This window comes from Gallus gallus, chromosome 15 (genome assembly GCF_016699485.2).
Source record: "Gallus gallus isolate bGalGal1 chromosome 15, bGalGal1.mat.broiler.GRCg7b, whole genome shotgun sequence".
NCBI lineage: Eukaryota > Metazoa > Chordata > Aves > Galliformes > Phasianidae > Gallus > Gallus gallus.
The window spans coordinates 6308151-6334311 of NC_052546.1; the positions used below are offsets into that span (position 1 = coordinate 6308151).

At 43.4% G+C, this 26161-nt stretch overlaps 2 protein-coding genes across 3 annotated transcripts in view; one reads left to right on the forward strand and one right to left on the reverse strand.

The window, feature by feature from the left end:
• The first annotated feature begins 890 nt into the window (after positions 1 to 890).
• On the forward strand, positions 891 to 10310 carry TRAFD1 (TRAF-type zinc finger domain containing 1). Of its 2 annotated transcripts, none has more exons than NM_001006191.4 (11): positions 891 to 1357; positions 2456 to 2591; positions 2665 to 2718; positions 3839 to 4241; positions 5598 to 5864; positions 6661 to 6731; positions 6924 to 7136; positions 7909 to 8041; positions 8356 to 8665; positions 9074 to 9146; positions 9526 to 10310. In NM_001006191.4, exons 1-11 carry the CDS (start codon positions 1314 to 1316, stop codon positions 9568 to 9570), a joined length of 1749 nt encoding a protein of 582 aa, NP_001006191.2. In that variant the 5' UTR covers positions 891 to 1313; the 3' UTR covers positions 9571 to 10310. The 2 variants fall into 2 exon arrangements, with proteins under 2 accessions (NP_001006191.2, XP_015130787.2); XM_015275301.4 differs by having other exon boundaries at positions 919 to 1357; positions 8359 to 8665.
• An 869-nt stretch (positions 10311 to 11179) lies between these two features.
• Positions 11180 to 26161, reverse strand: part of HECTD4 (HECT domain containing E3 ubiquitin protein ligase 4) — a 66830-nt gene continuing 51848 nt past the window's right edge. Inside the window, 16 exon segments of the mRNA XM_040648434.2 lie at positions 11180 to 14576; positions 15022 to 15244; positions 15616 to 15811; positions 16285 to 16451; positions 16879 to 17100; positions 17529 to 17632; positions 19261 to 19416; positions 19560 to 19679; positions 20049 to 20195; positions 21278 to 21468; positions 21590 to 21713; positions 22374 to 22480; positions 22678 to 22829; positions 22910 to 23133; positions 23454 to 23661; positions 24798 to 26098. Coding sequence (XP_040504368.1) covers positions 14440 to 14576; positions 15022 to 15244; positions 15616 to 15811; positions 16285 to 16451; positions 16879 to 17100; positions 17529 to 17632; positions 19261 to 19416; positions 19560 to 19679; positions 20049 to 20195; positions 21278 to 21468; positions 21590 to 21713; positions 22374 to 22480; positions 22678 to 22829; positions 22910 to 23133; positions 23454 to 23661; positions 24798 to 26098 — 3779 coding nt within the window. The 3' untranslated portion in view covers positions 11180 to 14439.

The window sequence follows — 26161 nt, forward strand, 5'->3', positions numbered from 1 at the left end:
CCCATCCCCTGACCGTGGCTGTCTGCAGGGATGGGGCACCACCACCTCTCTGGGCACTCTGTGCAGTGCCTCGCTGCCCTCAGTGTAAAAACTTCTTCCTTATATCCAGTCTAAATCTCCCCTCTTTTTCAGAAACCACTTCCCCTTGTCCTATCAAAACAGACAGTGCTAAAGAGTCCATCCCTTTGTTATAACACTGTGCCTGGCTGGTTCTGCTTCAGTCCCACCATTAAGGGTTTTCTGCAGCTTATGGCTCTGAGTTTCTCCCTGCCAGGCCAAGTGTGGGTGGGAGAAGCCGAGCACAAGCACACGTGTCCTTTGTGAGCAGCTCTCGGCTGTGCTGTAAGCGGATTGCAGCGTGTGCCTTGGCAAGAGGTCAGCTTGTGGATGCAGACAAGACGTGGTCACCTTTGTGCCAGTGCCCATTTGTTTGCTTCTGGCTTTAGAGGAGGCGAGGTGAGGCGTTACTTAGAAAGCAGTGCCTGAGCCCAGCTGGGCCCTCATCGTGCTGGATTGGCATCTGCACATCACTGCTGACTTTGCACTGCACAGGGTGCCCACAGGGGTGGTGGTGCCCCATCCCTCGGGACACCCAAGGCCAGAGGAGGGGGCTGTGAGCACCGATGGAGCTGTGGGCTCGCCCAGGTTAGGTCACTTCAGGAAGCAGGCGTTTTTCTTGGAGAAGAAAATACAAACAACAGACAGAACTCCGCGCTCACACCCTATCCCAGGCCCGGCTGCCCTCAGCTCGCACAGCGCGGGGCGGAGCCCGCTGCCCGGTGACGTCTGCGTCAGCCAATCGGTGCCGAGCGGGGCAAAGGGCCGTTTGACCGGTGAGCGGCAACATCCTCACCCAGTCAGCTCGCGGCGCGGCTCGCTCCTGTCCAATAGGAGGCGGGGGGCGGGCACGAGGAGGCCGGTAGGAAGCGCGGGGCCGGGTCCGGTGTCGGCGGCTTGAGCGGCGCGGTGAGCGGGGCCGTTTGGTTGTTAACTCTTGCCGGGCCGCTTCCCTCGCTGCTTTTTCGCCTCCCTGTGCCGCTGCGGTGAGCGGGGCTTTCCTTGCCGTCCCCACGAGGCGCGGCCTGTCCCGGCCCCGGCCCGGAGCTGAGAGAAAGAGCCTCCGACCGCCGCTGAGGCGCGGTGCCCCGGGACGGATCGCTGAGGGCAAAGTGCCGTACCGGGTCGTGGGGCAGCGCTGACGGGGCGGCTGCCTGGAGAGCAGCCATCGGGGGCGGCTCCGCCGAGGCTCGCAGCGAGCAGAAGTGAAACTGCCCGTGTTGTCATCGCTTTCGGTTCCCGGGCGGAACGCGGCCATGGCTGCAGTCACGGAGGTGCAGACCCAGCTGTGTGGCAACTGGTAAGGGCCGGGACCTGGCGGAGGGCTCTGCTCCCGGCCGGGTGGGGTGGGGTGACAGATAACATCGCCTTGGGCTGCTACAGAACGTCAGAAGGCATAAGTCAATGGACAACTCTCTTTGGAAACGGTTGGGCTTTTCTTCCTCCCCCCCTCAAAGTATTAATGGGTTATAAAGCAGTTTCCCCAACCATTACTCGAGTTCCTGAATTACCAGGCAGCTACCACAGCACTCCAGTAAAAACAAGAGCTTGATTTGCAGTGAGGTGGATGCAAAGGATGTGATTCAAAGCTCTTCTTGACACAGGTTTTTAGGAGTCAGGGATGTAAAAGCAGTCCGTATGTACGTGTTGATGTAGCAGTTGTGTCTCTTTGATAAGCTATCTCTCTTTAGAAGCTCCAGCATTGGTCATATGTTTACTAATAATGTACACTGTTTTCAGAAGTTGCATATTAAATACAAGCAGCTGAACAAATGCACGCTTATTTTCTAAGAAAGACATGGAAATCTGAACAGTTTCTTGCTGTGTTAGTCTAGTTTGTTTGCTAGAAGTACATGCAGTTTACACACTGCTGCTGGACCACACTGCTTTGCCAGGCTGTTCACTTCTTGGGGCCCGGCAAAGGAGAAAACTGCACACCTGCAGTGTTTTTCCTTTGTGGCAGGGAAGGACACAAAGCAGTAGGCAGTGAAGATAAAGATCCGGCATAACAGAGTTGGTTATCTAATTGTTCCAAGCAGAGCAGTGCTGGACATCTTAGAGCCAAGTTGTTTTTCTAGAGGAAGCTTTTATTTTTCCAGATAAGTCTGTTGAAGTTGATGATAGCTTGTATATGCTGTTTCTCTTTCACGTGAGGAACAACCTTGAACTTTCATGCCGCATTAAGACAAATTGTGACCTCTGCACAATATGTACGTTCACATTGTGACTACCTAGGAACATTGAGGCCTGGCTGGGCTTGTCTTTCTCTTTAGTTTCTTGGCTCTCTAAACAAGAAAATTCTAGAAAGCCTCCTTAGAGGGTTTTTCTTTTTAAATAATTACTTAAAATTGTTCTCAGGTTGTTTTCTGATAAATGATCTCTGTGATTTTTCTCACAGCAAAAAGGATATTCCTGCTGCTAACTTCACCATTCATGAAATCCACTGTAGCAGAAATCTTGAAGTGTGCCGTTACTGCAAGGAGTCAGTCCCAAAGTCTGAGATGAAGAACCACATTGAATCTGAACACGTGCAGGTGATGGCAACACTTCTCCCCTGAAGTTGCTGATTTCTGTGGCATCTGATCTAATGAGGTCTGTTTATTGTAGGTTACATGCAAGTGCAGTATGAAGGTTGAAAAAAGCCTCTTGGAGGATCACGAGGTTGGTGTACCTTATATTTACACACACCTGGGAGATTCTGCATGGCATTTCCAAATGCTGTTCCTAGAGTCTTTCTGTTAGCCAAGACCTGGATTCCAGTCTGCATCCCTTTTATTTAACGCTTTCTAAATTCAAGTTCTCTGAAAGAAGTTGTGGGAAACTGCTTGTTCAAGCCTTCCTATCAAACCATTATCTATGATAATAAGTAATTTGATCCTTATTAGTGATCAAGATGAAAAATGGAAAAGGAACTCAGAAGTACAGAATACAATTATTAACTTAACAGGAATGGATTATTATTTTTTTAATACATTTCTGTATCTGTTGCTATTGTTATGAGTGTTAATAACTTGTGTCCAAACAGACATTAAAAAAAAAAACTTGTGAAATAAACTACCCTGGAGCAGAGTGGGATTTTTTGGGTTACTGAATGCAGTTCTCTGCTGCCACAGCCAATCTTGTTATAAATTCCCTTATTTATTTTCCTTCGGGCTCAGTCAAAGACAGCTCTGGAAGTGCCACACAGATCTGCTTATTGGTGAGGAAATGAAATATTTTCATTTGAAGACACATCCGGTCCAAAACACTGGAAGTAGTTTATTCTGGAAGTTTGTGAAATACTTTTGTTTACAAAGTGGCAATGTGTTATTGCAGCATCTTCATTTATAACATGTAGTTAATTTATGTTTAGCTTCAGTGTAGGGTAAAGAGCGTATGTAAGTGATTATTGCTGACCAGTAAACGTGCTGCAAGTCTGCTCCCTGGTATAACACGCACTAATGTGTCTTTCAGCAGTACTTAAATGCGGTTGTGAAGAACGTTTCTTAAAATCGAACTTTAAAAAGCACTATGTGAATCTGCTGTTAAAGCATTACATATTTAAATGGTGCGTTTTGAATGCTGGTAGCCTTCAGCTGACAGCTTTCTGACTACACAGGTTATATACAATGTATCGTTCTTATATTTCTTGTATAGTATTTTATTTCAGGCAGCTCTTCATTGTAGCTTTGTATCTAGCTAAAGAAACAATAGCAAGCTCAACTTAAGTAAAGTGAGAACCTCCATCTACCTTTGCCTCTGTCTTCCATATGTGAAGAATAATCCCTTCTTCTTTTTTTAGACATCAGCGTGCCCTTTGCGTCCTGCAGTCTGCCAGCATTGTGACATCCAGCTTACTTTCAATAAGCTTCAGGATCATGAAAGTTACTGTGGAGCTAGGACTGAGATGTGTAGTGGTTGTGGCCTTAACATAATGGTAAAAGATCTAAAAGAGCACCCCCAAGTCTGTGGGAAAGAGGCGAAGCGAGTAAGCAAAACAGTGCCTCACTTTGAGGGAGAGGATGCAGGTTTGCATGCCCTTCGAGACATTAGAAACCAGCTAAGATCAGATAACTGTGCTGGGCCTTTGTGGAGAATGCCCAGGGTACTAGAAAGGCAGACCTATAGCAGCTGTGTAGGAGACAGAACACTTAAGGACATTAGCAGAAGAAATGTTTCAAGAACACAAAGAAATCAAAATCAAGGTAAGGTATAGATGAAAGTAATAACTTGTTTTTAATCTGACATTTGCCAGGTGATCCAAGTAAAAGATTTATGTGAAACTAAGTAAGAAAAGCTGTGGAGGCAATGAGTGTGGCACTATTTTGCTGTGGAACAGAATTTCAAAGCATAAGCTTCCTAAACGGAGGACTTCTGAGGTAGCTGGTGTGATGAAACCCTGGTATATTGCCTATGCTGTCACCTCAAGAAGTATCTAGCTTAAAAATGACACTGGAATTGTTTGCTCACTTCAAATTCTTTTGATTTTTTTTTTTTATTTAGCAACTCCACTCTTCCTTTAAGTAGAAGGCTAGGTAAGAACTGTATGTGGTTCACATATGTAGTGCTGAGCATTTATGCAGTAACAGCCTGTCTGGACACAGCTGAGACTATTATAAATGCCTCTGCTTGCTCATAAGCCTCTAATCTCCCACCTCCACGTGCAGAGGGTGACATCACATTTAAGACATGCCCTTTCCATGAGCTCTCTGCTGAACGTGTGCTCTGCTTTCTGTTGTGGGCCACTTGGAAGGTTTAACACTGCAAAGTACTACGTTACAGTTTTTGCTATAGAAGACTGCCTGGCTTGCAGAAATAACTTCTGGGGTTAGTTAATGAAGCTAAATGCTTGGAGAACTGTAACTTATCTACTTGTACTGAATTCTAAAGAATGTTCATAGTAAGATCTTCATACGTGTGTAAGCTTTCTTTAAAATTCTCATTTAATCGAGATGAATGAAATGCTGGAGATGTTTGAAATATGCCAGCGTGGGGGAGGAGCTTAGCCTTCCTCTAGACGTCATCAGTTCAGTCTTGGGTCTTGGGCCCTGTTCTGAAACTGGTTTTTTTTGGTTGTTTCTTTGGTTGTTTTAAACTGCTTGTTTTTATGCATAACTCTACAGCAAGGAAGCATTTCATCATTTTTTTTGTATGTGTATAATACTCATTGGTCAAATGTAGTATCATTAAAAGGAATTATTTTTCCCACTCATATATTAGAGAGACAAGGTTGAAAAGTTCCAGCCTCATAGAAAGGAGTAGATGACAGTATTAGAATTGAACCTTGTTCACAAGGTAGGATACAGAACTTCTCTCCTTAACTTCATAATGTTTGTGTAAGAGGAACAACTTTTCTTTTTCTCCTCATGTTGGTTGTTACAAACAGAAATAGGACGACTGTTTTCCTTCTTCCCAATTTGGTATAAGGAGTGTCCTAGGCTTTGAAATACTGAACTCCATGAGTGTCCACACGTGAAACCCTCTTGGTTGAACTAGACTAATGTGCTTAAGTAATAGTTGCAGGTTTAACATTACCTAAAATTTATATTCATCTTTTGAAGAGTATGGACTGGAGCAGCCGGAGAGAAATAAAAACATTAACTCACTTTATGAAGAACAGAATGCCAATTTAGACCACATGTTGGCTCTTAGCCTTCAGAATGAGAATAATCCTCGCAATAATACTGCAGCAGAGATTCACAGGGACGTCTGGGAAAACCGCTATGCCAAAGAGTCTGTGCCATCTTCCTGTCCCAATGAAACAGACAACTCAAATACCCTTCCTTATGACTCTTTATTGTCTTTGAACACTTCAAACCACATGAAACGTAAGTATAAATGCTGTCTTTTTTAGTTTGAGAGAGAAAGAGGATTCTTGGATTCCGAGTGTCGAAGATCATCTAAGTAGATCAAAGTGAAGCTCTTTGAGACTCCCTCTAAATAATTGTTAAATAATTAATAATTGGAGATTAGGCATGCCATTTCTGACTTAAAAGTTATCTCCTGTTCCCTCAAAAACAGTAATATCTCTTTGAACAGAGGTAAAGCAAGACAGCAGGGGAGGAAGAATTAAAAGGTGTAGTGGAGCTTTGACCTTGATACGTTTACCCAGAAATTCTTTTCAACTCAACAGTTTAGAACAGTACAAAGATAAGTACTGATATTATTCCAGGGATGAAAAAGTGCCTTCAGTTCTAAATGAAATACTGCTGAACCTTTAGAAACAAAATAAGTGCCTGTGCCCATCAGTGGTTAGGGATTCATAACAACAAACTTTCTTGCCGCCTTCCCATTGTGTTTATTCAACACCTGTGAGAGACTAGAAGTGCCAATTTAATTTGAAAGGGAAAATGATATGAAGGCATTTATCTGAGGCAGTAATAGGCTTTTGTACCAAACCATTTAATTTCTTCGACCCCAAAACATTGTCCTCTCTCTGGGTGATATGGATTTGCTTACGAAACTCAACAAGTGGGACTACAGTAACTATTTCCTTAGCATTTGCTTTGGCTGCTGTTCTGTGCTACAGAACAGGAGTTTATTGCTTAGGAATTTTGAATCTAAGTTGATCCAAATGCAGCCAGGCTCTATATGGTAGAGGATATAACCATTATTGCTTTGCAGGTGATGAGATCATGTTGCCGTGTGAGTTTTGTGAGGAGCTCTACCCTGCTGAAGATCTGATTCTTCATCAGGTTTAGTACTTCTTTGTATTGTATCTAGGAGCTTGCAGTTAAGACTTGTTTGTTACTGTGACTGAACAAAGGTGCAGTGTTTGCTCAGTGATACAATTAAAGTCTAGTAATTTTATCTTTGCTCAGCATTAATTTTAAAACACCTGTGTGTTAAGTGAGATGGCTAACTTTTCTATGTTACTTGCTTAACAGACAGGTTGTAACCCAGCAAGTGCCTTTGCCTCCTTCAGTAAAAGAGGTTCTCTGGATCCACAAAAATATGATGATCTGCATAATATTGGGTACAACAGCTGTAGGTCTGATTACTCATCCCGGTACCAAGCTGTCCAGGAAGAAGGAAACATTATCATTCCCTGTGAATTTTGTGGCATCCAACTAGAAGAGGAGATAGTTTTTCATCATCAGGTAATAAACAGAGCTCAATCTGTGCGGTCACATTTAGTTCAAGAAGTTTGCCAAGTTTTGGAGTGCAATATTTTGGGAACCCATGTAACTGTCCCCCTGTCAAACCTTCCTAAATAAACCCTGCTGGCAACAGCTAAGCTGTTGTGATATGCTGGGGCTCCTACTGGGGAAAAAAAGAACAATTGCTTTGAAAGTTCTTGTGAAAACTAAAGGAAGGGCCCTGAGATTACACAATATGAATGTTTGATTTACATGTGGAAGTTACATTGAAACCAGGCTGTATGAATCATAGCTGAGGTGGGAGTGGAGCACAAGGCTGTAACCTGCGTAGGTAAAGGAGGAGATAGACAACGCAGACTGCTGTCAGGGTGATACTGGGAACCTGATCAGACTTACAGTGACAGTAGTTCAGGGCTGCTTGCCACATGCTTGGGACTTGCTTTTCAGAGTCATCTCTCGGTGTGAGGCAGAACACTGAGTAACAGTACGTGTTGGTTGGCTGGCAGCAGTATCCCAGGTGCAGGGTCGCTGTGTTTGGCAGCTCTGGCTGGTGATGGCAATTCCACTTTTTCCTTAGGGCCTGTAATAGCAAGTAACTGTTCCTAGGTTATGCGTGTAAGAGGAAGTGTGGGCGTCAACAAGCCAGTATCTGCCTCTTCCTAAAAACAAATCCCTAATAACCTTAATGTTCTTAAAGGGCAATGCTCTGCAATGTTTTTACAAGAATAAATTTGAATGACCTGTCATTTAAATACTCAATGGTTTGCTTTAGGATCAATGTGACCTGCGCCCTGCCACAGCCAACCCAGCAGACAACTTGCCATCACAGCAGCCACCATCTCCTCGAGACAACAGAGAGAGAAGAGAATCACCAGACCTGGCTCGGAGGCGAATCAGGCATCAAGGTGTGGGCAAAATAGACTTGGATGTATTGCTTTCCTTTTCACTTACAGGCACGTTGTTTCTGTTCCAAGCTGAATAGATGTTCTTAGCCTTTTCTGTCTCCAAAATTTAAGCATTCAACCTTCTACCATTGTTCTAGTTCTGTGTGAGAAAGATTAAATGTCTGAAACTCAGTATCCTTAGAAATCTCTTTTTTGAAGTCCTATACTGCTTGAATGGAAGTTAGGTGTAGTTCTGCTATCTGAACGGGTGTTGTGTTTACTGTTCCTATTAAGTGCCCCCTTGTGTTTTATTTTGTTTTTTTTTTTTTCCTCAGGAGATGTTTCTCCTGGGTGCATAGAAGACCTCAGGCAGCAGAGGCTCAATTGTCCTGCACGAGGGAACAGGGCACTGAGTAATGCAGCAACTGCCAGGAATGCACCACTGACCTCTTCTGGTACCGTGAAAACCAGCGATGCCCTGAACTCGAGAGGGAAGCCAAGGAAGGTGGCTGGTAACGAGGGAAGGCTGAAGAACAGAGGTGCAGGTGAACCTGCCAGTGGGGCAACGCCATGTGTGAGACCTACTCAGAACCTTCATTCAGAAACCTTCACATCCAGCTTGTCAAGAACTCCAGTCCAAACAAGGTAATACCTTGCATGCTGAGAGCCGTCTTCAGTTTCAAGCTTTCTCTGGGCCTGCCTTAAATAGTAAGGGAACTTGTGGTGCTGCAAGGGCAGAAATCATAGTGCCTTCATGGCTGAACGCTTACTTTCTTTGCTGCTTACTCTATCTTGAATTATCACTAGGCTGAATCACATGTGGTCTTTTTTTAAATCTACTGTACATGTATGTTACTGAAATGCCTAAGGGCAATTGAATAGAGGGTTCGGTTCTTCTGTTACAAAAATAACTGCCATAAGATTCAGAAGAATGCAGGGCTTTTTCCTAGAGCTTCTAAACTTCCCATGTGGAGGGACTGCTTATTCAGTAGTGACAGGGCTGAAATCAGTAGACTTGCTTCATCTGAAAGCATCCCTGCTCTTCCTTTACAGCATCAGAAGTGGAAGAGGAAGGAATCCAGGCACGTCAGATGTTCCAGTTGGCTTCAGGAGCAGGAAGGTGAAGGTAAGGCAGCCAGTACCTGATAGGAGGTTGGTGCTTTGCTCTATGTCCTCCACTGCTGCAGAGTACAACAGATAGCTCTTCAGTCTTTCAGTGTACAAGTGTTACAAAGCATTTAGGTGCTTGACTTGTTTGCTGCTTGCTTGGCTCATCCTGTTGAATGGGACTGCTTAGGAAGAGCAAATGTTTCCTAGCAGTAAGCGCCCACGTCAGTGCCTAGGTGGGACAGATACAGTTGCCTCATTTTGTGATGATGGTTGCTGGGATGATGAGCTACTTGCAGTCCTTCCTGCTTCAGCAAGGCTTTTATCAATCATTTTTTAGCTAATACCTTTTGAAAGCAGCCTTTTTTTTTTCTTTTCTTTTCCCCCCTCCCTTTTAGGCAAAGCCCCAGAGCCCCGAATCTGGGTATCCAGAGGAAGAGTGATCTACCACGTATGAAAAACTTATCTAGCACTCTACTATGCACTATAGTACTTATTTATCTGAATGCAAGTAATTGCTATATTGCCATGTCATTGAAGACTTTATATGAATTTAAATTTTTATGGGCAGTGATCATTTTATATATGTATTTTTTAATTTGTGAGTGTATACTACAGGTTTTTACTTCTGTGATCAACACTAGCGATGTCCTAAGACATGTATTTACTAACACTCTTCTACTTAAGAAACCACATCACCCTGTTGCCCCACTAGCTTTCTGCAACACCCACTGAAGAGAATTTCTTTTGTCATACTCATCTCTAGGCATGTTTCCTGCTTGCTCAGCGCTAGTTATTTTGAAGGCAGCAATGCTATGAAGAAAGGCAAAGCAAGCTCTCAGCCAGGACTAGGTGTGGGAGGAGGGAGGCAGTATCTTGTTGGAACCCTCTGCCCTGGTGTATAGGGGAACACCCAGTGCTGTGAGGGGGGCTGGTCTGTGGCACATTGAATTTAGCCTTTTGGATGAGTGAGCAGTTGAAGAGAAGGCTACCTCTCAGCCTGGTGAGACTAGGATACAGAAACTAGGCCCTAGTGAAGGGTCTAGGCTGTGGGGGATCATGACTTCTATAGTGGATGAGCTCTAATCCCAGGGTTGTGTGGTAAAATGCTTTTTAATGCTGTATTAGTCAATGCTTTTTAAAACTCCTTGTAATAAATTTATCTAGAGATGTTGTCCTGAAACATTGTGCACTGAAAATCTATTAATTTAAGCAGTATTACACCCTCACAGAACATTTGGAAACCCTTCTGCCATTAGTTTTATCACCACAGGCTTAAACGATGCCAATTCATCAATTCATGTTCTCTGACTATTACCTGCACTAGTCTTTGTCAATTTGCTTTATGAGCACTGTTAGCATCCCTTTTGTTTGGCACAGCATAAGGGAATTGGTGATGCACAGACTGCAGTAGGCAGGCCTTAGATAATAGCTTTAGGCTGATGCCTACAGTCATTAACTGTGCACAGCAGTTGGTATTGGCAATAACTAGCTAGGTGCTGTTGTAGGGCATGGCAGCAGTAGCATGCAAGGGAGAGGACCAGAGGTGGCTGAAGTGGCTTTGTTTTAGAACTGAAACCACGTTATGGACACTTTCACCACAGGTAAGCATATATTTATACAAGAGAAGGAAGGTATTAAAAAGCAGGTAGTAACCAACCTTGCACTGGCATTTCTGGGGAAAACTGCTAATATAAAGGAAGTTAAGCTGGCTCTGCTGTTGTGTGAGAAGGTTTATAGGGTGCCTTGGTTCAAACAGCATGAAAAAAAACTACAGAGCTGACACCATAGTTTACCACACTATTTCTCAAGCATGAGAAATCATGCAAGCTAAGTATTAGCAATCACTTTACTTTACCTTTTGTACAAAGTACTTACATTTCTGGTGAAAGTAAATACAAATCACAGTGTATTAACCTATAAAAGTGGGGTTTAAAGCAGAGAGCCTGCAAATTCCTTTCTAGTAGTTCTAATCCTCTTCATCAATGCGGCATCATCATTGGAGGATTACTTTAATTTCCAGCCCCAAATAAGGACACAATACATCTAAAGGGATGTTAAGAATCTCCTTTATGCAAGTGTACACTGTATGGCCAAGAGCACTTGACAGGTTAATGCTGTGTACGGTACCAAGATGGACACACACCAAGCTAGAACTAATACCCAGCTTCAGAGTTTTTCCATTGTTTAGTACAACTTTACATTCTGAGTATATATATAAAAAAAAATCACAAACCAATCTTCGTTTTGACAAACAAGCCTATTACAGACAATGTCAAGTTCAGTTAAAGCACAAGAAAGTAATGATTAGAAAAAGCTTTAATTAAAAGGCCTTTTGTGCTACAGTCAAGCCACCGCAGCACTTCCCTCCTAGTAACTTAAAAACAAACAACTTATCCTCTTGAAGGGATTATGCCATTCTTCAGAAAAAAAAGTCAGTGAAGGTTATTTATTCCTGTGACAATTTTCCTGTATAAGAAGCTTCATTTACACAGCAAGGTGTAAACAGCATTGACTAAGTTTGTTATTTGTATTCATAAATAATTAATTGTAATAAATATGTATCAAGTAACTTTACAGCAGACTTTTCAGGGCCAAGATGCAGATATGTTCCTTTCAAATGTGCTCTTTGGAAGGAGAAGACAGACATTAGCAGCAGTTATCTTACAGCTGTAATCAGAGCCTTGGAAACCATTGGCATACTGAGTTCTCAAACACCTGCACATGAGGTATTTGCAAGTCCACTTGAAGTACTGAGGGCCTGAAATGGGAGATTTAAAACCAACACAGAAATTGCAATTCAATCATCAGAAAGAAACCCCAAACATCTCATTATTATCAACAACAGTTCTGTCATGAAAGTCAGTTGATGCTCTTCACAGTTCCTTGTGGCACCTAAGAATGCACATCTGAGATGGGAACAAAACAGCTCCGAGCCATTTGTTCTGCTCAGTTTTCCCCTTGGTCACTGTAAGCTCAGTGTGTGTGTTTGCATTTATTCTGAATAATTTCTCAGCTACATATATGCTTCTACCAGGAAATGGACAAGATTCGAGAGTAAATATTCTTCTTACATGTATCTGTTCCTTTGAAAAGGGACATACGCCATAGAAGGGAACACAGCTTTCCTAACCACAGGAGTTGGAGACTCTGTATGCCAACAACTATCTCTACAACTGTTGCACACACATTTTTCCATTCGCTCACAGAAGAACAAGAATGTACACACTTGTTTAGGCTTTTCTCTCTCTTACTCACACATTATCTTCCAAGTACCACACACTCATCATTCCCAATATTCACAGTAATATACAATAAATACAGCTTTTTCAATTCCCATCACCACTGACAAGCCAAATTAGTGTATGCTGTCTTCTAAAGAGACAAATAATACCCACCTTGAAGCACAGTTACACACACACCATCATAGACCTTTCATGTGGTTGATGTGCACTACGCACATCAGAAGAAAAATAACTTGTAGCTCAGTACTGGCACTTAACTTACATATAGCACCGAGCCGAGTAGCACAGCAGTAATTTCAGTATGTTCTCGTCAGTTCTTCAGCACGCAGGTAATTCTCACATGGGTCTGGCTTGAAGTGATTAACAAAGCAATGCCTTATTTTTAAATGTACCCGTTACAGTGCAGTGCTGTTTTTACGTGAGCAAAGGTAGATGTGCACATTGGTGGGCTGTTTGGAAACCACTGCAGAACATACCTTGTGACATACCAAAGCTTTGAGAATCGTTCTCTCCCTGTAACCTACCAAGATCTGTGAATATGCAATAGAAGCTCTATCTTCCAACAAGCAACTTTGTGCCTTCCCCCTCACCTCCTCACCCTCCTTTCAAGTGTCACATTTCTAGGATAACTTACTCTCAGAGATCATTTTTGAGTACAAATATGAGTTAAGAGTGTTTCACTCAGTGCTCATCAGGCCACACCTGCAGTACTGTGCCCAGCTCTGGTCCCCACGAGTCACAAGAGATGAGGATGGACTGGAAAGGGTGCAAAGTTGGTCCACAAAGACAGAGGGCTGAAGATCCTGCCCTATGAGGACAGCCCGAAGGAGTCAGGTCTTCTCACCCCAGAGGAAACTCAGGAAGGACCTCATCACAGTATTCCAGTACCGAAAAGGTGGCTGTAGAGAGGTGGAGGCTCTCTCCCCTCAGAAGGAGCCACACAGAGAGGGCTGGGGCAACAGGTACGAGCTGCACTGGGAGAGGTTTCATCTCGATATAAGAAAATAATGTTTTACAGTGAGAATAATCACTCACTGGTATACAACCTCCCCGAAGGCACGGCAGCATCCTCATCACTGGATGGCCAAGGCACAGGACATCTCAGCCAGGCTCCCTGTCCCCACAGCAGGGTGGGAGGTCACTCCAACCTCGGCTGCTCTGACTGCGATTCTCTGATCATTCTGAAAGCTTGCTTGGAAAGAGGATAAAGTCACAGATTATAAGCTCATATCTTAAGCCATACAGAGAGAAGCCATTTTGTTTCTGCTAATATTTTAATTACAATGAAGAAATTATTTTGTTACTAAGCAAAGCAGACATTCAAGAACATCTAGGGCAAGAACGCCACTGAGTTATGTTCCTTTTCATGGTTCTTTCACTTATAAACTTTCCTAATCAGAAGAGTCAAGCTGAAACCCCACGTGAACTGTGGCAGCTACCTGTGTGTGTGCTTGCTTAAAGTTAAAAATTTACAAGAAAACGGTGGAAATGTAAACATGCATTTTGGCAGCGTATTTTCTGCTCTAGAACCCAAGAAGTGCTGGAAGCCCTGCGTGTCCTGCAGCTGGGAGAGAGGCAGCGCCGTGCCCAGCTCTGCCTGGCAACCAGCAGCACTCTGCTCCCACGCCAGATTCCTTCCACTCAGTACTCAGAAACGCCTCACAGGAGAGCGATCTATGAGCCTGTACCTTGGAATTCTCTCAGCCTCAGAACATCCTCACTTTTGTTGTGTTCACGTGGGTAACATCATTCTGAATTAGAAAATTAGAAATGTACATGTTTAAAGGTTTTTCAAAATTAAATTATACACAAACTGGTCTTTACTAAACTATCCTACAAATATTCCACAAACAAGGCAGCAAAATAACCAGTCCACCACAAAAATCTACAAATACAAAATGTAAGTCTTCCAGTAATTATTGTAACGGGAACAAAAGTTCAGAAAATAAATTAACCTCCGGCCATCACACAGTGTTACAGGAGGCATCTTTACGCGAATGGAAGGGTTTCCAACATCGGCACAGTCATGAAACAACCCGGAGTCACCTCGAGGCATCCCCGCCCCGCTCAGCCGCTGAGAGGATCCTCCCGGTAGTGGATGGCGTATCGGAGCTTCTCCAGCATGATGTCCAGTGATGAGTACTGAGGAAGTTTGATCATGAACATGCACGTTTCCACACGGATGTACCGAGAGTCCGGAGAACCTGAGAGGGAAGAAGCACCAGCAGTCTGAATGCACCCGCTGCTTTTTGCCTTGTTCCCCAAAAGCATCCCTCCCTGTGCTTGATACCAACAAGTGTCAAAAGAACAAAATCCTCCTTAACAGATCTCTGGAAGCTTAAGTAGTGCTGTACCTCTGCACAGCTCTGGGGCTGATTACTGACAGTTCTGCCGTTTTAAAAGCATACAAGACAAATATGTGCCTTCTAGAGACTAGAGATGTGTTAAGCAGTTAGAATTTTCATTATAGCTTTTGCAGAATTACATGTTTTAAACAGGTTCTCTTTTCTTACAGCCACAATTATGTGCCTCTTGTGGCAATTATTTACACTTCAAATCGTTTTTTAATTAAAAAAAGGAAGAATTGAGAACTGTGATAATGATGTAAGCAGAACTGATGTTGCTGTAAGAGACAGCAGACAAACCCACCTGCAGCTCCATCAGGGGGGGCTATTTTCATGGGGTAAGGCGGGACGTGGGCGGTATCGGGACCGCCGTCCTTGCAAGGACACGTGAAGGGGATCCGCTCCTGGTTACAGGCAAACTTTATGAACTTGCAGAGCTCCTCCTGAGTGAACATCTCCAGCGCGCTCCAAAAAAACTCAATGTGCTGATCAGTTTCCATCAGTCCCACCTGGTACATCGTGTGCGCCTAGCGGAGAAAAAGCATGATGTCCACTGCTGCTTTCTTCTCCCTTGATAAGTCTTCCCCACTTAACACTAAGATAACGAGAGGCGATGCTGTCTACACCTCTCTCCCCAAGCTCTTCTGCATTTTCAAAATCATTACAAAATCCAACCATGGCAGACCATTAATATAAGCAATTTCATATCTTTTCAACCCATCAGCTTTTCTAACAGGCTTATTAGTCTGGTGGTGTACACCACTCCTGTTTTACAAGCAGGACTGGCACAGTTCATCGCTGCTGCTGCGTGAGCAGAACAGCAAACACTGCTAATACTCTTGGTTGGGAATATGTCACACAGCACATGAATTTTTGATTTATAGAGAATTTTTCATACCTTGAGAAACTCCAGGTTGATGTATGGAAGCCCACATGTCCTCAGCTCCATCTCAAGAGGGGTCAGCGTGGTCAGAAGCTGCAGGGGAATGATGGACCCAAGCCCAGCACGCACTGCAGTCATGCACTCTGGAGTCTGCAGCTCACGCATTCTCAAGCTCCTGATTGCAGCTGCATACACGTCCTTGTTCTCCCATCTGAAAGGGCAGATATTCAAGAGAAGAGTGCTTAAGAACCCTGCTGCACAACCCTCAAATTGCCATACAGGAGGGTTTTAACGATATTCTGTTTTTGAATAATTGAGTCTCATCATTAATCTACTTATGTTCTCATGCATCTCAACTTATGTCTACTTCATCATTCTCCTCCTCCTCTCTCGTGCTCATGTCACCCACTTCTCAAGCCTTATATCTGAGTGTTCACTTAAGCCAACAAGCAGTTCATAAGCACTGCTCCTCAGCTGTTTATTTCTTATGGAACAAAATGCAATGAACAGTGCCAGAGATTCCAAGTTCCTTCCAATCAATGTAAAGTGTTCCCAGACTGTTCCAGCCTTCAGCTGGTTAGAAAAGCGTGTCTTGGGACAGCTTGGCTTTTAGAAAATTATTCCAGAGACGCTTCTTCCACATGTAACCCACTGCAACAGCCTGCCAAGAAAGCTGGTACTCACCCCACTGGGACGTGCCTGCCCCTGGGACAGAGTTCCACCTCTTCCCCTGTCATGGTCAGGTAGGTGAATTTGCAGCATGGCTTATTAGGACAGTCAGGGCTCTCTGTTGCTAAATGCTGAGAAGCAATTTCTGCACACAGAGCTTCCAGTTCAGTTTCATCATTTATCTGTCACAAAGCACAGGTATAGAACCCAATGACCAACACGTCGTAGTATCTTATCCTTGCAATTCACTCCATCTTAAGTCTTTTACACCGCAGTGTACAAAGTGCACTGATATATTGGCTGGTGACACCATGGACACCAGCAGGCAGTAATTGCTTTGGTTCATAATCATTTGGTTTAGCACTGCGGAGATTCAGCCAGCACTTCACAGACTAAATCACACTGTGCCTGGCAGCACATGAGATCCAGCAGCTCTTCCAGTCATCAGGATGTAACATCCTGCACCTATACGCTTCATGATCCTGCCCAACTGACAAACATCTACCAGCCACCAAGTCAACCACTACCGGTCAGAAAACGTCGCTGTTATCAACAGTGTACTTACGGGGAAACTGTGAAGAAGTAGTAGTATGAGAACAAAGTGCTTACATTTTCAAACTTTTTAATGTAGTTGTAGGTGAGGATATCAGCTTCCTGGAGATCAACATCAGGATCCAGCGGCTCTCCTACCAGAGTCTTCCAGAATGAGGGCAGGAGGTCGAGTGGCAGGGGAACATCTGCTCGAATTGCAATGCCCAGAAGCTGCCCAAAGAAATGGAACAGCTGCTCCTCTGCATAGGTTATGGGGCTAGGTGTCAAAATGTACTTCCCCTTCAGAGAAACAGGACAGAGCACACAAACCAGTATTTAACAACAGATTTGTATGGGGGGGGTCCACAAATTAACGCTATTCTGAGAACACCAATTTGAAAAAGATGAATACTACTGAAGTGGCTACAAAAAGTTTTGCTCAAGCATGGCATGGAGGCTATTTATTACACAGTGACATGATATCACATTCCTATAACTTAATGATCAAAAGCAACAGCATAAAGTTGGTTTCCTTTTACAAGCTTGGTTAATCAGCATTCACACAACTTTTTGGTATCTGTGTTAGCAGTTTGACAGCGAGTCTTTTTAGCTGTGAGAAGCATACAGCCTTGACACGTGAAGCCAATTTTATTCTGTATTGCTAGCCAAACTTCTTCTACTCCTGTTCAGATACATGCAACTTCACTTCTTGCATGGAGATATCCCACCTTGTTCTTGTTGACTGCAGAGCTTGGACACAACAGGAGAAGAGAGAGCGAGGAGCTCTGCAGCTCCTTACAAACTTGCCAGAGGAAGTGACGGAAAGATCCACCTGCAGGAGAGAGGGGCAAAAAACCAAAGGGCCTTGTTATTATTGCTATTTAATCCAGAACTTGCTGTTAAGACTTGAAACGCGATTTCAAGCATCAGTTACGTGCTTAACCTCTCCAGCTGCACAGACACATGACCTAATAGCAGTGGGTAGATGCCCTGGCACTCACACTCAGGTCCACAATTTAATAATGTACTTGCATGCAAAGATATTCACTGAAATGCCTCCTGCTGAATTCTGAACTGCTGCTCTGCCTTCCAGCACCCTGCACAAGACTAGCACGAACACTTGCTATACACACCAGCTGGTCTGCAAATGGAAATCCTAACGTGATTAGAAGATGAACAACAGGGTGTCATGCTGCATGCAGTGCATTTCCACACCTATAAGCAGTGAGGCAATGCATCAGAAATCACTAAAGACGCTGAGCTGTGGAAACAACATCCATCTCTTTAGAGATATTATCAATAGCAATGAAGGACCTTAACGAGGAAAGAAGGCATCAGGTAGCCTTTTGTTCAGTAATAGGTACACGCTCCCAAGAATCTTTCTTTACACAGTCTAATAATTGCCAGCTAGTGTCATCATGAGAAGTGCATTTTGGGCTTTTCTCCTCTAATGCCACATCCCCAAGAATCTCTAAAAAGGACCTGTTATAATCAGTACATGGGCCTGAATTAACCCAGATAGCAGTGATCAGTTTCTTTCTTTGACAATCAGGTGGCATTTGCCTCAATACCCCATCAATTATTCAACACATCTGCAAAGCAAGATTTTTCTGGCTCTTAGATAGGTACAATCTAAGCCTATTCTTGGAATACATGCAAACTCACGTAGCATCCAAGGGAGCTAGCACCCCAAAAGGAAGTCAACATGCAAACAGGTCCACATGAAGGAGAATTTACAAAAAGAAATCCCACTGATTAAAACAGCATCAACAGAAGAGGTGTAATAATCTTGCTTAATACCATGAGATTAACATTTAGCGCTTTCTGATGAAGAGTAGGAGTCTGTCTCCCTTCCAACTGGGTGAAGCAGGGCAGGAGAATGTCTATTCCTTTTTAGAGTCATTCTTTTAACCAGTCACATGAAAATTATGAAAATAATGACAACAAATGCTGTTCATCTCCTTGCAAAAATAAATAGGATGCAGTTTTAATATCGTTTACTGCAAAATCAGGACAGTTTTTAAAGTAGCAAAACCTCCTGCAGTTTCCTATTACAGCCACCACCTGTTCAGCTCAGGACAAGTTGAAGCTCGTATATATCAATCAGCACAGCCTGGGTTTACAATGGCTAAGCATCAACCAACCCGAAGGAAACGTTCTTATGCAATGCCCTTCCCGTATTTCAAATGTTTTATTACTTTATTTCATGTCTCTAGTCAGCAAAATTGTATGCCCAGATGCTTCCTGCTCTATTAGCTAAAAGATGTCTGGCTTGCTTAATTCCTGGATCACGCTTCTTTTCTATCCCCAGCGTGCAGGAAAACAAACATGACAAGAGTAAATGCTGCTCCTTAAAGTTAACACAATCCACAACCTGGTAGAAACTCAGATTCCACCTGGAGTAAGTTCTCACAACCGCACCCGATGTGACCCACACTGGTAACCCCCATCCCGACCTACTTGTTCCATGGACCTCCTCCCCTGTGAACCGGATGTTGAACGCGTACGTAGGGTCCCCACCACTGGCGAGTTTGACGCAGAGCTGTGAGGATGGCACACAGGCCAGCTGCCTTGCTGCCTGGCAGAAGTAGGAATTTTCTGAAGAACGGATCTCCCCTATTTAAAAACAAACAGGGGAAAAACATAATCCCCATACGCAGAGTATTTTGCGTTAATAAGCATCCGAGCTTCCATAAGACAGGTCTGATGCCTTACAATGGATTATAACGAATTTTGAAGAGGATAAACGTTTCCTTTACCTCCAACTATTTCCAAGGGATCCAAGGTGATTTCTGGGGCTGCGTGATCAGCAGTTCTTTGGACAGTGGCATTCAGCACTCTGTTCATTACGGTTATTTTTGTGTCATAGAAGATTAAACCTACATAAAGAAACACAAGTTTTGGTGCAGTTAATCTGGCCTTCTACAATCTTATTTTCTGAAAATCTTTGACGGACAGTGGTCAAGCAATAATTGCATCTTCTTTAGGTAGGTGAGAGATGGATAGCTAATCCACGTCTTCGATTATTAAGTATTTGCTACCGATACGTACAAGAAGAGCAGCACTGGATTAGGCATGGCTGATCACAATTCTAACATTGTATAAATAGATCCTAGCAACTCCACCGGTAACCACACAAATCAGGAACGCTTTGCCAAATTGCTTTCAGAAATCAGATGTTTTTACAGTAATGCTAGAGGAAGGATAACTCCCTGTCAGGCAACACCCACGCTCTCCCAGAAGCTGACCTTTGGCCTCCTGCAGCAGTGCAGCAATGCTGTTACTGTACATCTCAGTCTGCCGAAGCTCTACCAGCGGTAAGAAAAACGTCTCTAACGTCGTATTGAGAGACTGAAGCAGTGCAAACCGCAGGCGGAGACTTTCAACGGGAACATCTGAGGAAGAAAAGTTCAGGCAGAGTTGAAGATACTCTCTACCTGCTATATATACCTCCACCCTCCCAGTGGAGCCAGTCCAAGAGCCACAGGAGCTCACTCTCATTTACACAGCCTCTCAAGATCCTTGCACACCACGAGAGCAGATAATGAAAGGCACAGCAGTGAACTATGACATCCCTTCCTGGATGCTTTGTCTCTGGTACCTGAGTCCACTGTCCTTCACCATTAGTGAACTTGCATTCATCTGGAGACATTCGCAAAAGGAACCCAGTGCTTTGAACAGGATTTAGGTGAGTGAAGTCTCCCAAGATAAGGAATTGATATTCAACTTTTTAACCTCCTTCAAGCTAAACTCACCAGATAAGTTCCCATTCCAGCCTGATCTAGAAGGTATGCTCGGAGAGCACAGAACGCTTGCAATGCATTTCTAACAGTGCTGCCAAAGGCACTGTGGTGCCAAAGAACAGCCAAGGATCTCCTTGGAAGACCTGGACTCAGTGCTCCCCCGGCCTGCAGAGGCTCCAGTCAGTATCTCCAAAGGAACATCCCAGCTGCTGCATGACAGCCAGGGCACTACCCAGCTCTGCTGTTGAGAAAAGCTTCAGAGCGAACATGGATGCAGGACAGCATGGTAGAGAGCACAGAAAGAGGCAGGAGAACCAGACAGCTTAGCAATTTCAGTGCTATCCTTCAAATCATTGTATTACTTTGCCTTACCTCCCCTGTGCTGGAGGGGAAAAGAGGAAGCTGCATGGAAGTGCTACCAAAGGTAATATCAATGCTGACTGTAGGGAGCAGTGACTGCCCTGCATACATGGAGCTATCTAATTAAAGTACTCCAATAAGCACCAATACAAAGAGGGTATCCCTGTGTTCTGTCACTTCAATTAAATGGACCTGAGAAAACCAATCTTGTGTGAAACGAGGCAGCCTGGATATCCCTGAGAACCTCTCTCAAAGATTCAGCAGTTCCAGTGGGTGCCTCTTCTGACATAGCACACAAATGGTATGGGAATAAGAACACAAAACATGAACATCAAAAGCATGTTCAATTCCTAAACACTACAAAGCATACATACTCAACAGACAGGAGATTCTAGGATCTGCTGCATCAGCTGGATCCAAATATACTTCATGTGGATGGAGTCGTGCTGGTGTAATTGCGAGGTGACGACAAAGCCTGTTAATGTACTGAACGAGAGCCACGTCCATTTCCAGAGTCCACTTCCGAGATGCTTTCTGTGCATGTCTTGCATCAATGCAGGCACATCTGAAATGCAAATGGCATTACACCTGCTGGAACATATATGCTGCATGGAGTAGGAACACTTGTTTACAGTGAGCACCTTAAGTAGTGTCATCATCTTTCAGAAGAGGTTTCTAGAACTTACCTTTCAAAATGCAGATCATATCCACAGGACAGAATAGCTCTCCACACACTACGGATATCCTGCTTAGATCGGTCAATGACAAATCTGTGAAATCCATCCAGTGTCAGGTACTTCTCCTCAGGAACTGGCAGAGATAGAACCATCAAATAGTTCATGACTTACTATAAAGTCTACACACCACGTAGGAAAATGGTTGGTGTACGAGGTGGCTACACCTTCAGCTTCCTTCTGCTTTCACCCAGCCCAGCACAGCTCATTTCTCAGGGAGTTCTCAACATCACACTACACTCCGGTCCTAGCCCTGAGTATATGGCATCAGACTTTTCCTTACAGACACACATCCTCCCAGCTGCCCTCTAGAATAGCTCTACCAACACATCTAACTGCGTATCAAGGATCAATACTTGCTGAATGCTGAAGTAAATCCCCCTCCCTCCAATTTTACTTTAAACTTAATAGCTCATTTCCTTACACAAGTTGTGTAACAGGGTTGAAAAACACCCCATCATATCCCTCTTCCCCAGTGTACAAAAAAGCCTTAACATCACATCTCTAGGAAGTTCACTGAGTGTGCTTTGCTTTCACCTACATTAAAAAAACCCAGATTTACAAATATATAAATAAAAGCACAATGTTTGCTACTAAAAAAACCCCCACCTACACTAGCCTACTTAAAAACAAACACAACCCAAACCTATCATGATGTTGTTTAAGCATGCGAATCCAAAACCATATCTGCTCTTTAAGGTTCTAACACTGTAGAAGAGTCCTATAGAGCTACTACCTTCTTGTTTCTTTGTGGGAGACTTTTCAGGGTCCTTCTCTTCAGGTTTGCTCTTCTCAGGAGACTTTGGCTTTACAGTAGGTTTCTTCTCACTCAAAGCAGTTCGGCTAAGGGACGAAATGAACATTAAAGTTTTCTTATGTCTGTTCAAAAAAAACTAAAACACCACTTGAATGCCTTTAATGTTCTAAAAATCCCTTTTTCCTCTTCCAATCAGTACAAGGAAGTACAGAGGAGAAAAACAATCTAGACCCTGAAGAGAAATCAAATGTTTCCTAACTGCCAAGAAGCTGAAGACACCAACCTGACGCTGTTGAGTACAGACTTTTCTTTTGTGGGTGGTTTTGTAACTGGGCGCTTGGTGCTCACAACCTTCACCGGATGCTGTTCTTTGCCTGCCTTGTTGTATTTGCTCTTGTCAAATTTCGGCTTGGGCACACCGTATTTCCTTAGAATCTTCCAACACAGAAAATGAATAATTAATCAATGCTTTTGAGTCACATGAAAGATCCCAAAGAGAGTTTTCAAAGCACTACCTGAGTAAGCTGGTCCTCCAGCACCTTCTTTGGAGGACGGACATTTGTGAAGAAGACATGAAGAAGGTTTCCAGGAGTCTGAGAATTTATCTGCTCTTTACTAAGATAGATATCAGCAACCTTAATTGGTTTTGTTGGAGTCAGGCTCAGCATTTGCTCAGAATGGACGCAGCTTTTAAATATTTCTGTTAGGACCTCCCGAGCACCAGGAACCAATTTCTCACCTAAGACAAAAAAAGAAAAAAGAAATGTGATAGAGAATAAAATACCATGATAACTCTTCAGAGCTTGAAACGTGTAATAAATGTTGCATTCAGATAAAATATTCTATCACAGACCAATTACACCAATAGAAGAAATAGCTTAGAAAAGTTCAACTAGCAGATCTGACCCCTCTGAACTCTAACATCCCATTTTTAACAGAGAACTGAATGTCATCTTTTGTTTTGGCTTAACAATAATAATTATTTGGATAATTGTAGAATCTGATTCCCTGCACGTCACAACATAAGCGAGATATTTGCCAGTATGAAAAGCACATAACCTTTTATTGACTTATCATTGAAGTAGTCTTCTAGCGCCGGGCTCCCTTGTGTGTCAAATAAACTCTGATTTACAGTAGAAACAGTTAAAATCTCTTCAGTTGACATTTCCATCAGTTCGTCTTCACCATCCAGACTTGACAAACCAATGAGATCACTACTGTTAAATAGGCTGGCTCGGATTTTCTCTATTTTAGCTCTTGATCGTATCTGTACAAATAAAGAAATCTGTTAGATTAATTTATATTGCTTTATATTAACTTGGATACTCTAAGCTTTCTCTCCTCCTCATATGGATAATCGGTATTGCATCTCTCCTACCATTCTTCTACGTTAATCATGAAAACATAATTCAGACTTCACCTAGAAAATATCCCTTTTATGAAAATCTGGCAATTCCAACCATCATGCTGTGAGTTCATCATGCACAGCTCTGAAACAGCTGTTCCTTTTCTTAGCCTGGAGACAGCCCTTAGAAATATCAGAGAAGTCTCACATCAGTAACCTGTCATTATTTGCAACTCTATTGTCTTTGCCTCAATTCTCCACTTAGAAAAATAACTACAATAGCACAAGCCTTGGAGTCTCAGCTACACAAAATTGGGAACAACAGTTTCCTTCGATTCCAACAATAACTGCCATGCATCATTATCTGAGCAGCTATGGACTTGGAGTAGGTGAACATGCTGACAGATTTCCATACACACTTGATGGTTTATTTCAGTGCTGGTGTCTTCTTGTCAATTAATAACTTAAGAACAGCAATTGAAGGTTTTCCCTTTCAATAAGCTGATTTTCTTCTAAAAGGTATAACCCCAGACTATGTAAGAACATCTCTCACAATTTACAAGCCACCAAAATGGCAGCGCTTCGGGAAGCTTCTGGCAAACCTGCAGCAGGCAGTTAGTGTAACAGAGAAGGCTCCTGTGCAGAGCTGAAAACCTGGAGAGATCTGGCATCAGTGATAGATACCTACAATGTTTTAAAATTAATTTTGAATCAGACATCAGCAAACACCAGTAATCTCTTCTAAAGCAACTTGTACAGAGATATGTAAATAGTTTAAGATACATGAAAATGTAGGCATTAAACATTAAAGAATTGTCTTGTGGGTCAAAACTAACTCAGAATTAATCTCCAGCAGTAGCTGGCAGTAAGTCTCTGAAGAAAGTTATATGAAAGAGGAAACTAACAGACCTTTGCCTTTACATATTCTCTCCAGAAACTGGTGCTTTAAAGACTTCCTGAGGTGAAGGTTACAGACCACTGTGCTTAATATTTGATTAACTAAAAAGAAACAAAAACCCTGACCAAAGAAATGCCCCTTCCTGACTGAAAGCTATTACCTCCACCACAGCAAAACCTTTGATAGGCCGTGACAGAAGTTGCTGGTTGTCCAGAGATGTGACCGTGTACATCGACCCGACATCAGACACTGATGCTGTCTCTACATTGTCAAGCGGCTCCCCGAGGCTGCCAAGGCTGCCAAGGCTCCCAGTACTGCAGTGCGACAGATCCAAGCTCTCCTGGCTGGAAACGTGTGGCTCCAGCAGTCCTGGTGGGATGGCCAGTTCCAGCCCAGCCTGGTACTGATCAACAGAGATGTCACTAACAGTCCGGGAGATACCCTGTGAGCTGCACAGGGAAGCCTGGCTCGTTGATGCTGACGCACTAACGCTCATAGCAGGTGTGACACTGCTAGAGCTGCTGATATCCAGACTGTCCGCACTACTTGAAACAGTTGGCTTTTCCAGCTCAGTTCTGCATTCTCCTCCTTCTGCTTTGTCCTTGATTTTTTTGGGATCCTCTTCCTGCAGAGGGATGTAGATTTCATCCTTGAAGACTCCACCATGCGCATTACACGCCTTCCTGATTGCATTTCTGACAGTACTCTCCTCCAAGTGAGTTGGTATTCCAGAAATGACAAGCAAACGGCTATGAGCTGTGGGTCCTACCAGTGCCTGACATGCATCTGCTACAGCATCGTTTGTCACACCCAACCCTTGTGGATCCTTCTTCGTTAGGTGTCTGAGAATGATAAGCAAAGTCAGTGCTCTATGAAACCATAGCATATCCTCAGGCTTGCTTCCTCCTATACTGAGGATTGCAGCATCCGTTTCAGCTGCTCTGGATGAAGATCGTTTGCCTGAAGACGATGTCTTTTCTCTCTTCATTTTGACTTTTTTCCTCTTTGACAATAAGCTTGGACTCTGTGGTGTCTGTCCTGGAGAAGATGAAGATGAGGAGGAAGAGTCACTAAGATTTGGTGCACTCGTTGAAGATATCACATTAGCTGTTACGCTCATATTGATAGGTAGAGTTACTTCTGCTACAGCAAGGCAAACTTCCATCAGAGCATGGAAGTATGTTGAAAATCTTCCTTGGTCAGCAGCTCCAACACCAGAACCACCGCATGCATTTCCAGACACCCAGTTTTGTGTTTCCTCATCGTACAGCTTATGGAGTTCTGACTGCAGGGCCATAAGCATAGCTAGACAGGGATTCAGCTGAAGGGCAATAGAAGATGATAATCCTGCAGGACTTTTCTTCTGCTCCAGGTTGTGAATTTTGCGAAGCAATTCAGCCAAGAGATGAAATATCAATTCCTTTACAGATGCTGCCATGTCAGTTGTCCACAGAAAGTTCCCTGCGTGTGAAAGGCAAGGCACTGGAGTCAGCACTGTTTCATTATTAGTAGCTTTACTACACG

Coding starts and splice junctions, on each gene's coding strand:
- TRAFD1 (NM_001006191.4), top strand. CDS start 1,314: ATGGCTGCAGTCACGGAGGTGCAGACCCAGCTGTGTGGCAACTG. Junction 2,592..2,664: donor TTGAATCTGAACACGTGCAG/GTGATGGCAACA, acceptor TGTTTATTGTAG/GTTACATGCAAGTGCAGTAT. Junction 5,865..6,660: donor CACTTCAAACCACATGAAAC/GTAAGTATAAAT, acceptor ATTGCTTTGCAG/GTGATGAGATCATGTTGCCG.